Raw genomic sequence first — 14814 nt, forward strand, 5'->3', positions numbered from 1 at the left:
CAACTTTGAAAAAGTCATATTGTTGGTACTTTCCCCGCGTTGGGTTCGTACTTGCATCCCGTGCTTACCAATCTATGCATAGAGCCGCAAGGTAACCATCACACTTTTAATATTATTTCATCATATTTTTGTAAATATATTTATTAAATATAATTATTGTCTTAACACCCGTATTCAAAATGAACATATTCAATACGGCCGATCTATTTATCATTGACATTGCAGACAATAGTTTCCATTGTCAATAGTTATGCGTATGCCTCATGCGACACGTTTTTTTTCTGTGTGAATCATGAAAATGAAACAAAGAGACATCATTATGCCTCGTTTATCAAGATTTACTTTCCAGTCTTGATTCACGCGTTATTTGTCATTAAGGTTTTCGCATGTTTCTAAGTAATTTATAGGGAAGCATTGATTACCTAGAAATTTGTCGATTTCTTGACTTTAGGTCATGCAATACCAGCACCGATAATGATTAAGGAAGAACTCAGTGATATTTTCAAATAAAGTAAGTAGTTACAGTCTATGACCAATCTCGTAGATCTACGCTTTTGGCAAATATGTTTTACAAACCGCTACGACATACATAGGTGTTATAAAAATGCTCTAGTACATATATGTGATTGCACTGAATTCTTTTCATTGCTGTTTTAGATCGTCACTTTTTCTTGTCTCGGAAGGTGTGCCAGTAATGCAGCATCAATACAATGGCTTTGAACGACAGTGAATGTTTATAAACAAACCATAAATCATCCGTTTGACATGTGTTCACAACACTGTCGTGCCAGCGACGTGGATGACAAGCTAAATATAGACTTCATAGTATTTAAAATACTTGCCAATTTGCAGGCCTATTTATTTTGTAGTATTTTAATACGTATTACGTATCTTTAGTTTGCGGTTTAAGTGCTAATGTATGCGGGTTCGATTACCGCAACAACTAAATTTTATGACCGCTCGTGTGATTAGATAATAATTTTTTTCTATGTATTTAGCAATATTCGATAAACAATAAAATAAAAAAAGGGTTTGATTTGTGAAAGGTATAATCGAATACAACAATTTTTGCCTTTATCTAACTATTTTCCTTAAAAAATCTCACTTCTCTCGGAATATAATCTTTTAAGTTACGAAATATTTTCTTCTAGCCTATAATCTAGCAGGGGTAACTTACATATGATGCATACAATCTAAACCTTGTATTGCATATTTTTTAAACTTTATCACCATTTCCAAGCTTTCTTCTAATAGAATTATAGAGACACTGAACCCGGACAACATTGCCATTATTGGTCAACCATAACAATATCACGAAACTTTTGTCACGGATTGAAATTAGACATGACGTCAGCGGGCGAGCCATCGACGAATCTGCGTCGAGTCGTGCCAAACCACCTGTATGTAACACGAGGCTCGCTCTGATAACATTCAAAACAAAGAAATCTATTTGTGATCTAATTGATTATAATGACTTTTTTTTTTATATTGCACAATCTTCCAAATATTTTTATATTACGTCTTTGTATGCTTGCGAGTATCTTTTTCCAGCAAAGCGTAGAAACACCTTACCGTGGCGGAATTGATAGAACCTATTTCACAGTGATACTGGCTATATTTATTTTGCAGAAATATAGCATAAGTACCTTACCATACGACAGTATTATACAATTTTGGTTCAGATAGTCGTCCTTTTGTTTCGCAACTTATCTGCTTGTTAGATAATTTTATTTGTTTATCACCACCCTTAAAAAGAGAAGGAAGAATTATTATCAGCGAAGTATTGCCACGACGTATGTACGTGTTAACGATTTAGATAATAAAGTCAAGGTTACATAGGATGTTTACCTTTTACGCAAGTCAGTCGTGGACGATTATGTATATTAAAATTATAAACGAGGTTGAAACAGGTTCCATTTTATTTCGAGCTCATTGTCTTGTTTTAAAGCTGGTAATGAATATACACATAATACTTTAATATGGTATAAGGATATTTAAATCGCCTACAGGTGAACAAAAAGCTTTTATTAGATTTCAATTCGGGATTTTTATCATGGCCCTACTTCGCAGTTAAGAAAATAATATTGCAGAATTATCTGGTCACTTCCGAGTGTTTATTATATGCTGCCTTTTCCAGTCTCTTTAACTACATACAGAATTTGTAAAACGTGTCACCTTCACATACGTCATGTGAACAGTCTAGTCTCTATCCAAAATCGTTGCCGTTAAAGTTGAGAAAATACTAGACTTTGTATCATCCTAAAATAGCGTTTTCAGAGAAAGCAACCCAACACCTTTAGAGCATTCGAGCTTTTGTTGTTTTGGAGAAACTAGATCACCTACATTCGATACGGGAGGCAGTATAGACTAGCGACAAACTTTCCAAACAAAATTCAGAAAAAAGTGTTTACTAGTTCGTTTTAATTTAGGCTTAAGAATTCCAACTATTTTCTTTAGTTCCTTGATTTTTTTAACCTTGCTCTGAAATTCAATAACGTCTGTAAATATTTGTACCGTGCGGCACTCGAACTCGATACCCTTAACACAGAAAGCCAATTTAGGCACTATGCCAATTGGGTCGTCAACGTTTGTTGTTCGAAACATTTTCTTGATTTTTACTAATAGGTCTCAGGTAAACGCGGCCTGTTAATCAGGGGAGGCATCTTCAACATGGACAGTTTAGTAGAGGACGCCTAATGTGTGGAAACTGTTCTGCAAATAATTGGAAAAGTATAAATATCTGCGATTTACATAAGCCTGCTTGAAGATCCTCTAAGCTAAATCAATACTAAGGGTATTGATTGAGATCACTTAGGTATTACGTAATATCTAACATTTGGGTCGCGTAGGCAGTTTTTATTACAATATTATGTTTGCAGACAATGCTGGTAGGAGCGACCCCGCGGTGACCTTGTCGCGACCTTACCCCCGGTACCACATCCCCTCCCCCCTCTTACCCCCGCTCTGCCCCTCGCAGCCCTCCCAGGACACCGTGTTAGCTACGCAACCTTGGAACAATCAGGGAAGCTTCTTGAATAGATTTAATTTCAAATTCGAGGCTTAGTTTACAATTCGCACTGAATTAAGTTGGAAAACTCACGCATAACTAACTAATAATTATAATATAATATTACTTTTTTACCCTTTTTAATTCCATCACCATTAGCCTGTTAAGTAAATAAGATTATTCTCCGAGCATAGAATTCGTGGAGTTTAACTAGATTCGGCTGTAAATTGGAATTTTATACGAAGCCATTTCTGTCTGACCTTCACAACCCAAAATTTATGGAGGATTTTAAGGTCAGATCGGCTTTTCTAACTACGTCTTATACATGCTTATGACAATCGGGACCGCACTGGAGCTACATTGTTTTATACTGATACATTTTGTAATTAACCGTTTACTTTTTATTATCATATGTTTTGTGAGGCGGATTCATAATTATTTATTAAACAAAAGTTAACGTACAAGTATTTGTCGGAATAGCCTGACTAGTTTCGACGAGTCGCAAGACGAACTATTAGTTTCGTTTATACCTTGTTTTGCTAATTAAATTTACAAAGAAAATAATGGGAACATTTTAACTAACCTCAACAGTAAATCGTAATATACTTAACTAGCTTTTCACCAGCGGATTCGCCCGCGTCGAGGTCGGTTATATCGCGTTTCCAAGAGAACTCTTCAAAAGTCCAGGATAAAAACTATCCTATGTTCTTTCTCAAGGTCAACTCTATCTCTGTACCAAATTTCATTAAAATCAGTTCAGTGGTTTAGACGTGAAAGCGTAACAGACAGACAGACAAAGTTACTTTCACATTTATAATATTAGTAAGGATGTTACTACAAATAGTGTCTAGCAATAATTTAAAGCATTACAAAATATTGTTGCTATTTAGCCGATTTTGGATTTCGATTTAGGTTCGAACGTGTCACTGCCGGCTATAACCATATTTTTTTTAAATGCGTAATTAATAACCGAATTTCACAATTCTTCTTTTAATTTTATTTAATTCTAGTTATCTAACCTTTATTCCATATTTAATTCAAGAATTCAATAAAGAAAGAAGAACACATAACATTTCCGAGTTCGTGACGGCCTATAGACTGAAGTGTAACAGCAATATATTTCGCGGCCAACATTTACGACGGGCGTGTCATCCTTTAGCCTTTGATTTGCCTTCAGTTTGTCCTCGATTCATTGCCTCCATACGACCTACATTCCCGACTGAATTATCTAAACACCAAGGCCACTGGAGTCGGCAGGCTTTTAAGGACTCAGACAAAGGATCGATTATTTTTTACCTACGAGGTTGATTCGAGTGTTCGGTTTCATAGCGACTGTTTATTTTGAGAACTAGTTCTCAAAGTAATGTTGTTGCCAACCCAATCGCTGAACAAATAGTCTAAAATAGTTATATATTTATGAAAGTTTTATTGATGTTTATTTTTACAACACGGTGGACTGGCTGACTTATTTAATCACAATAATTGTCCACGCCTATATAATTGAGTAATGTTATCATGAAACAAAATATAATGATAAAAATATAACATTCGAGATTTTTTATCTTAGTTATCAGTAATAAGCTTAATAGTAGTGAAGTAATTATTTCTACGGATAAATATTTGCAGTCTATTATCAAAACAGGAAATACTGGAATTTAATTGTTTTCTATTCTCACATTGAATCTGCGCAGTCGGCTATTGTGGAAACGTGGAAATGTAACTTTTAGGTTATGTGCGGAGCAACCTCGAACATGATTTACTACGCGTCTACGATTCTACGCGCCTACGACGGGCACCGCTACGCATGAATAAGTCGTAAGTAACTGACCGCATGGCAAAACCCGTTTTTAATAATAACATATTAATTTCCTTTAGGGAAATAACTATTATGGTTTTGTAATTAAACATTGTCAAGGACAGTAACAGTTGGAATAAATTTAACAAAATTAATTTAATGAATCCTACTTTTAATACCCAACTTTCCGTATGTTTTTAGAATATTAAAATAAGATGAAAATACATACATAGATCAATTTCGTTTCGGTTTAAAAGCCTAACTGTTTCACAAACATGTAAATAACAGAACTGTATATTTCTATTAAGTTTTGGTACACGTGTTCATAGCTAATGATGTCTAACAATACTTCTCCTGAATCAACCTATATACCAATGCACCTTTGTAATATCATGATAATCATAGAATATATGTTTATATATTAACATTAATACATAACATTATTGTTTTATATTTGAATACAATAGTGTTTCATTTCAAGGATTCTTTGTAATAGTAACATTACACCTCATATGTGGGTGAAGTGGGGAAGTTATGCTATTTTATAATACATTGTGCGTATCCAGTCATATGACTGTTCTCAAGGTTATGGCTTAGGCATGTGTTGAATTACTGTATGTATTCGTAAAAATGAAGTAGAACTAAAAGATAAGGGTCGAGCAAAATGTTTATTTAAGATATTAGACATTTTTTTTCACACAACCCCATTTATTCGCTATTTAAGCAAAGTTTGTATTATGAGTACTAGACAAATGATAAACATACTTATATATTTCTGAATACTTACATAATATAGATAAATTGCACCCAGACACAGAAATCGTGCTCATGACGCAAACATTTGCCCTGGGTGGGAATCGAACCCACGACCTCCGGTACAGCAGTCAGGGCAACTAACCATTAGACCAACAGGTCAGTCATATTTGAGTATCGCATCAGACAGACATCAGGTTGTAGTAACTGACGCCGATGCATATTAGTTTACTTTATTGAAAGAATGTCTTGACTTGTCAAAAATAATGATTTAGTTAGACATTAACATATTTAAAATGTGTTTAATAGAATCTTTATATAGCATTTTAAATATCTATCTGACCGGTCGAGATATGAGTTACACTAAATTTTTATCACATTTTTGGGTCAACATTCACGGTGAACTTTCGTATGTTTTATACAAGTATATATGGAATTACCTTCCATATATACTTGTCACAAGGTAATTTGTCCTAATTTTGGGTTTAGTGAAAAATACGTTATATACTTTACTACCATACTATCTATAACTTTTTATCCACTAACGTTTTTGATTAAAATTCGCATGAACCTATCCAGTAATGAAAAGAAATCATATAATAGTAATTGGAAGTTAAAGATGTAACAACCTTTTTCAAAAATACACGTAGAAAAACTTTACTTGTAACTTTCTCGTTACTTAACAGGATCACTCTCACTGAACGGTTCCCTAACATCGGAAGTTTTTCCGAATCAGTACAGTATTTCGGGTTTGCCTTGAACTAAACAAACAAACTCATACTCTCTCTTTAGTATTGGCGGAGATGTTCGAGCCACAAAATTATGTAGAAGGCCGAGAGCGAAAGTGATGAGCACTCGTTACGTATTCTACCTACTTTTTAAGGTGACCTTCCTTCCCACAAATGGGTACAGAAAGTAGGCTCCACACAATAGAAATGTTTCAAATTTATTGATATTTAATATAATGTAGGCGTCTGCGACTTTGTGCTCTCTATTTCTCTCGCAAACGAACCATTCACCACAATATTTAAAAATGCTACTACTTGAATACTAGATGATTGTCTTCTCTGACCAAAGCGGGAAAAGTAAGTAAAACATTCTTCAATTAATGCATTTCACACTCATCAGTGTGAAGTCGAAGTGACTCTTGAAGTAACAAGTAGTAACCTGTTGATTGGATTTTTTTATTCTGACACAATCCATTCGTAAATCGACCAATATTAGTGTATTTTAGATTCGTAGACCAACAAGACTGCCTGTTATCAAGTAATATCAAAGTTATACAAAATGATAAATTATATTCCAATCATAAATCATTTTAAATTAATTCTTCTTAAAATATATTAACTTTAGCATACAGTATTGTTGGATGTTGCACGTGGAAACTGTTCAACTTCAGCTATTGAACTTTCTATGTGACTTTTACCCTTTGCTCTATCCGCCCACACAGTTTACGTAATTGCTCTTCAGAGCTGGAATATATCAGGATATGTTATAATAGAGCGATGATCGCTGAAAAAGTCTTCCTACTCTACTTAGCCCTAAATTATGTTCATTCTCTTACGATGTAAACGCAATATTTTTACGTCGGGAAGACTATCTGAACAGTATAATATGATATTTTTACACATAATATAATACTAATTTCTCTTGTTATTCGCGATATTTTATTTCGTACTCTTTACTGCGCATAAGTAGGTACAACCCTCGGTAAACGTAACTAGGGGTCCGGTGCATTAAAGTGAAAGGGGCAGCTTTAGGATTATGCCTAATGTCTGGCATCCCAGACCCCTCTCTGATGCTCCCCTACGAGGGTGACTGTGATCCGCACCCTCATCATTAGTATTATTATTATTCAAGGATACATTTCCCCCAATAACGAAACAAGGAACGTGATCTGTGGATTGATTTTCTCAACACGAGGATATACGAATATGATGTTACTATGTTCGCAGTTCCTTATCATTCAACCTTTGGAAAATCTGTAACCACATGCGACGTATTACGTACGTACCCGAAAAAAAGCATTAAGTATTTATACAATTATTTCTCCGGAACGTGGATAAAGGTCACGTCCCACGCAAATCTAGGGTGTTATCGGGTGTGGGGAGCGCGGCGCGGGGAGGTCGGGCACGCGCGGGCACGCCGACCTTGCCCGGCTGTGACTCTGCGACCTTGGAGCCGACCGCCCGCGCCCCGCGCGCCCCGCACCCTCCCCGGGGGTGGCCAGCACCCGCACGCCCACGGCCACCCTCCGGCCCCCTATCTCCTGGCCGCCCACGCTCTACACCTCGTGCAAAATTTAATACCTACCTATATCACTGCAAGTGCTCATGTAACAAGAGCTGATCTAAAACGTACAATGTGGCACTAGTGGCAATCAAACTGCGTAGTGGAGAAATTAAAATATTTAGTTCACTATTTATTCCCTTTAGGAAACCTAGCCACATGCTCGTAACTGACGGATGCAGTGCTCATAATTGAACGACGTGTATAAAAGTCTAGACAATATTAATTTATTAGATGTTAATAAACATGGAAGTGTCCTGTTTCCGCGTGAACCGAGGCCCGGCCCGGGTTCGACCTCGCCGGCACAAGGTCGCGGGCAGCCTTATTCGGGGTTTTCCGTATACCTACAGCCTGAAGGTCTCTGACATTGACTATTTACAGCACAATAAGTATACTATGTATAACAATGTCACAAGGAACAATTCGCTTATTTGTCTCCTACATTGTAAGGTTGACATAATAACGTTTTCAAGGAGGCTTATGATAACATGACCTAAAAATGAGTTACTGTATTAAATATTTAATGTTGGTATTTTACTAAATTAAGCATCTTAAGTAATTATATTAATATCTAAATTCTTATATTATCTAGTAATTCGCGTATTCGCATATTTGGTTCAATCGTTATAATCGCATCATGGTCTGGTTCGACGGGAGCAATCATAATTATTTGATATTAAATAAACTTTGCTATCATTTATTTACAAATTGAATCAAATATTCTATCTGCATACAACGTATGTAAAATATTGATCAAACTTGAAATCTGCGACGTAGAAGCCTGCGTGGAATTTTCTGGTGCAATAATTTCCAGGAACAATATGGCGGTACAGAGAATATTATAGATAGTTGGAATGGAGGCTGCGCGGTTGGGGTGGGCGACTGGGGTAGGGGTAGGGCCGGGGTTACGCGTGGCGGAGCACGGGCGTTGCATCCTACCGCGCGAGTCAAGTGCAGGGCCGCGCATTGCGCCGGTGCACCCGCGCCAAATGTCATGCGCCCGCCGACCGGCGACCGGTCAATAACATCAAATGCCGCGAATATCCTGCTACATTTCATACCATAAAAGGAAATCCACTAGCTCTCAGATGACATTTTGAAATACTACGCAATAGTTATTAATTACTATCGGATTTTACGTTCGATAGTACCATTTTGGGGGTATCAGTAGGACTTTCTAGGCACAGCTAAATTATTAGATTGCTTAGACCTTTTAAGTTATACCTTCTTATATTCTAATTTGCAAAATTGCATCACGCTTATCCAATTTTTGATAACAGATTTCAAACAAACGAGTATCAACAAGTTGTATACGTACATACTACTGTTACACACTAGTTTGGTAGAATGTCGGCAACAGATTCTGTATTGATCTGAGGTTATGACGCAGTATTTGTCAAGTTATTTTCAGTATACCTTAGTCCTACATATTTCGATAACCAATCGTTGTGCAATACTAAAGCCATGTGTCAAGCCATATAATGATGAAAGGAAGTTGAAACTTGTTATTGTTTTTATTTAAATATCGAGTGATCTTGAGTAATGATGATAAACGGAAGATTCTTTTGGCAATTTTATTATCCTATAGTTCCGTGTCTATACGGAAATCAGAAAGCTTCTTTTAATCAGACCGGTTGATGTTGAACTTAAGGAAATCCAACTTAACCTGGTCAAGAACCGGAATCTACTGTTGGAATATTTTTGCATATTTTTTTTTAAAAACTTGTCATTGGTGTAGATTTATTTGTTGCGATCACAGAATGACTTCGTAGGATATACAGAAGTGGAAGCGGTAGTGCGGCGCGGAAGTAGCGGAGGCCGCAGGTCGTCGACCGCAGTCGGCACTACCAGTGGTCATTACGATCCAAGTGATGATGGTATCATTTATTTCATTATACGAGTGTCATAGGTGACGTATAGTAGATATACTTACTAAGTTCGGAGATTTCCATTTACGTTTTGACTGGTACTCAATGCTCTGCTGTCCGTGGGTTTGTGACTTTCAGGCCTAGATGTCTTATGTATGTTATAATATTCTTATGTATGTGTAGATTTTGATTTTAGTTTCTTTACTGACCAGATGGGTTCGTACTAGCTCTGATGTTTTTGTGTTCTACTGTGCAGATTTTGTATTTAGGGTTATGAATGAAATGCATAGGTAATTTTTACAAGATTCTTTTATTTTAGTTCGACAACCTGTCATTATATTAACAAACAAATGACTGAGCACGCTCACATACGCACATACAATACACACAACAAACACACCGCGACCGGCGCTGCATTGCATTTATAAATTACACTTATATAGTCTTAAATTATTTTTCAGTCTATTGCGCTCTCCTCGTCCGGCGCCGGCCACGCACTCACGCGTCCTAATCAAATTATCACATATAATATATTAAAACGATCTGCGAACGATTACTATTTACTAGTTCATTTAATTTAAAGTAGGTCGGGGTGGGGTGGCGGAGACAAGTGGCTCCGCGGGCCGGTCTCACGCCTCCAACATCTGCGGCATGAAGGAGCGCGGCGGCGACGGCGACTTCTTGGAGAGGTTGAGGGGCGCGTCCGCGTCCGACACGTCCACCTGCAGCGCCATAACGGGCTGCGGCGCGGGCGACGCGCCCCGGTAGCATGTGAGGAGACCTCCCGTGCGCATCGGGCAGCCCTCCACCGCGGCGCCCGCCTCCCCGCGCCGCATGTACTGCTGGATGATGTCGGTGCGCTTCAGCTGCTCGGGGGTCATGCGGGGACCCTCCATGAGGCTCTTGGCCAGCACTGAATGCGTGGAGGATAGCGAGGCGCGCAGGGGGCGCGGGGAGTGCGCCGGGTGCGCCGGGCTGGCGGGGTGCGGGTGTTGTGGCGGCTGCACTGAGGGCGCCGGCCTGACTACACGCGCTTCGGCCTCGCCGGTGTCACGACGCATCGCACGGAATTTCTTGTGAGGTTTGTACGCCTCGTCCATCAGCGAAGTGGTGTGATATAGCGGTGGCGCTTCTAGCACACGTTTGAGCACTGGCATGTCATCCGCTGTGGGGGGTGGCCGCCTGTCATCCGAGTGCTCCTCTAGTGAAGATCTCGGGCTTGAGCAACCTGAACCAGGTCCAACTATTCTTTCGTGCTTCTCATTTCCTGACTCAATACCAGAATCTGTTGGTGAGTCCAGTTTGCGGTAGCGAGGCGGCGGGCGGACTGGCGTGACGGTGAGCCCGTTATGTGCGAGGTGTGCAACACCCAGGGCTTCTTCATCTACGGACCCTCGTGAGTCCAGTCGCCGACGCCCGGCCAGCGTAGCGGCTAGCAGGGGCGTGCCGCAGTCTCCGACGGCTTCGCCGGACTCGCTGCTCGATACTGATCCAATTGGGCTTCGTGCCGACTCGTCAGCTCCAGAATCACCCCATGACATGACACCCTCTTCATCTGTCCACATTTGCTGGCGTAGTAATTCTTTGTGTTCAGTGCGAAAAACTACTAGTTTCTCGGTGTGAAGTGTGCTAAGGGTGCGTAGGTCAGGCAGGGTATCCATTAATTCTCTAAGGAATCCTGGCCGGTCGGGCCTGTTCTGAGCAATGACTGTTTGCAAACACGCCTTAAGTCGCGCGTGCATTCTTTCCACAAGTTCTACGTTGCGAAGTCCAGGCCTATCTGGTGTGATGAGCACTATAGCACAGAAAAGACCGATTTCTGCGTCTGTTAGGTTCATAGAGTTCATTCGCTCGGCGAATTTAAACGTAGAATCCACGAGGAACCTTGCATTGGCGCCACTTTGGATAGAGTCCCGTTTCATGACTTGACCGTTTAGGCAAATTATACTATTGAGTGGCGCATCAAACATACAAATTAGCCGCACAAACAACGCATCAAATAGTCCACTTTTGAGCAGCGTGAATTTGTCATCCTGTGTGAGCAGCTGGAAGCCAGGAATGAGCCCAGCGAAGTCTATTACGCCACGAATGACGTGCGCAAACCGTTGAGAGAATTCCTTCTCTGATTGTAGCTCTGGCGCAGGGTTTAGGGGGCAAGCCTATAACAAAAGAAAAAACAGTTATTCATGGGGTTCAGATGGCAAAATTAGTATTATTGAGGAACAATTATTTAATGAAATTCTTTAATAAATAGAAAAGCATGCTTACCAAAGTGGGTTGCGAGTAGGTGGGACAGTCACGAGCACGTGCGCGCATGGCGGCGACGCGATCCCGCGTGAACTCGCAGGTGTCGAGGTGAGCGCGCACCACGCGCGCCAGCAATCTCGGGGCATCGTCTAACTCTGCCGCCGCAGCTTGCTCATTTGCTCGTGACGTGGAGGATTGTTGCATTGCTGCAAGGATGCGCGCTTTCTCGCGCTTTGGGACACGACCGAATCGCACGGCTGCAACAAAAAAAAAACAAAGTTTAATTTATGCATGAATCATCAAAGTGACCTCTAGGGCTCGATTAAAAAGCGGTCATACAAGACCCGAAGCATTGTATGAACAACTAACAACGGGAATGTTGCGCAAGGTCGTGACTAAACATACTCTGGGTTGCAGCTGTCGTTAAGTGCGCGCGTGTGCACGGCAGGCCATGTGCACGCGCAGCTGACGCCGCGAGGGTAGAGTTCATCGGCCGTCGCATCGCGTGGCCCACCCTAGTCTGGCGCGCCGAACTTAATACGAAATCCGTGGGGAACTCTGAATGCGGCGCGGTTAAGTGAACTAGTTTGAATGACGAGTGACAAAGCCCGAACTGCGAGGTCACGCTAAAAGTGTTACGACTTTCTCGCGCTAGGCACGTCGTGGACCAAAATGTAGTATGCGCCAGGGGCGGGCGCGGCGCTTGCGGCGTTCATGCGCGCACGTCGGTGAAAGTGTTTGCGTGCACGCCGCGCGGTTGAAAACGAAAGCGGAGAGCTCGCGGCTCTCGCCATTTCTCCTGACTTTCGCTGCGCGATGTGGGCCGCACCAGATGCACGATCCCATTGTTCACAACCAACATTTTTTATTATGGTTGGCCTTTGTTGGGCTTGCACTGTGCCTTTGGTACGATTTTTAGTCAAATAACGATTTACTACGATTTAGACCACATCATAAAGTGTTAGTTAATTTAATAATTTCAGAGAAAATATTGTGATTTAGCAAATGTTGTTAACAATAAAATTGGTATGTTACCATTTATTGTTTGATTACCGAATTTGATCTGCATTGTTAATCTTTTTTTTTTTTAATCTTAATGAATATATATTAAAGCAGTATTAGCGATAGTTGCAAAAACTATTCTATTTTTATCAAAGTCAATTAAGTGCCTGGACGAATACCAAACAATACAAAGTTTTGTTTTGATAGACTTGAAGCTAACTATTTTCAACGCTTGTATTGTATGCATATTTAATTCATGGATTTTGTAGTTTTATGAATATCCGCAAAAAATAAAATGAATTGAAGCACACTTGAAAAAATTGCGAGTCTCGTACTTTCCAAAATCAAATACATGTTTACTGCTACGCTTTGTGTAGTGGTCGTAGCACAGTGCTACGAACTTTTCAATATCGTTCAATTGCCCTGTTTAGCTAAGGTATGAATCCCAAAATATTTATTTTTATTTACTAAACTAATATCCAAAAAATACCTACGTGCATTGTGATATTTCACAACACCGTTGAGGATCCCTTTCAGGATTGGTAAATCTTCTCCCATGTCTGATACCATTACAGTTTTTTTCACTATTAACTAGTTCACAGCCAATGGCCACTGATAACTTAGATGAACTGGTAACTTTATGTTAGTTTATGACTAAATTAAATTTGTACACGAAGTATAGTGTCACATATCACTCGAAAAATAATTTGTAATTTGCACATTCACTGTAATCCAATGCGTAGCAGTAATAATCCGATAGTGCAGCGATGTAGTCAGCGGCGTATACTGGAGCAGTCACCGTGAGCAAGTATCGCGTTCTCGTACCGAACTGCGGAGCGACTTAATAACATAGCGATAGCAATGAGGGCTGACGACCGGTGCGCGGGCCGGACTCCCTCGCACTGCGCCGCGGCGCGCGCCGCGCCAACCTTGAACTTGAGGCGGGGGGGAGGGGAGCGGCGAGCGGGAGGGGGCGCCGTCAATAAACTCCGCGCAGGCCCCTGCCCCCGCGCTCAAAGCCCCTCCACTACTTGCGCCACCTACCGTTCGAACCTTGCCGATTTAATCATTTGACGTGACATGGGAACATTACGGTCGCTTTCCAAATTCAAACTGTAGCTAATAATAGCAGAAAATATTGCACATTTCATTGTTTATAGTGTTTCTATGTAACATAAGTATGCATTTTAATATTTCGTGACATACTTTTATTTACTTTGCTTTCGTTGTTATTGTTTTTGCTTTACAAGTTAATTTAGTTATAGGCTTCAGGAGAAACACCGTTCATTTTGAATTAGATTTATAATATATTATTACCATTTCATTTAATTGCTTAAGTATTAATTGGAAATTGTATGCAAGAATAAATAAAATATTAAGTGTTATTTGCCACATAAGTGTTGAGTAGTTCAGGACTTTGACGTAAACCAATAGTGGCGCTAGTGTAGCAGTGTTTACGAAGTCGCGCGCCATCTGTTGTCGAGTGGCTGAACCATATTCGTCAACAACAGGTTTGGTTCTTATCTGAGTGAATACTATGGTGCATGATAATTTGTAGCCCTTTTTATTCCATTTCATCAATATAAGTGGGTTATTAGTAAAAAAGATTTTTATTATTTCCAGAAAGTTCGGATGCAGACATTTTTAGAGATCTTTTAAAACTTTAAATTATTTCTGGAGTCATGTTCTGCTATCACAGATCTCTATTGGTTTTCATGTGTTTCAGAGTCATTGAGTGTAAGATCCTTTCATTTACGTTTGTGTAAACCTCAGAATTGAGATATGATATAACGCTACGGCCATAATAATTATTACGGAGTAGTAGATATTCTTGGGAAACTACACGAGGTCAT

At 39.8% G+C, this 14814-nt stretch overlaps 1 protein-coding gene across 4 annotated transcripts in view; it reads right to left on the reverse strand.

Moving 5' to 3' along the window:
- Window positions 1–10003: 10003 nt before the first annotated feature.
- The window catches only part of LOC113507704 (ecdysone-inducible protein E75), a 40984-nt gene continuing 36173 nt past the window's right edge, over window positions 10004–14814 (reverse strand). For 2 of the 4 annotated variants that reach the window (XM_026890641.1, XM_026890642.1), the window contains exons 4-5: window positions 11981–12216; window positions 10004–11871 (exon numbers count right to left, since the gene is read on the reverse strand). In XM_026890641.1, coding sequence (XP_026746442.1) covers window positions 10342–11871; window positions 11981–12216 — 1766 coding nt within the window. In that variant the 3' untranslated portion in view covers window positions 10004–10341. Of the gene's footprint in view, window positions 11872–11980; window positions 12217–12364; window positions 13429–13455; window positions 13881–14814 lie in introns of those variants that run through there. The other 2 variants (XM_026890644.1, XM_026890643.1) reach the window with 2 other exon arrangements.

This window comes from Trichoplusia ni, unplaced genomic scaffold (assembly GCF_003590095.1).
Source record: "Trichoplusia ni isolate ovarian cell line Hi5 unplaced genomic scaffold, tn1 tig00003075, whole genome shotgun sequence".
NCBI classification, from domain to species: domain Eukaryota; kingdom Metazoa; phylum Arthropoda; class Insecta; order Lepidoptera; family Noctuidae; genus Trichoplusia; species Trichoplusia ni.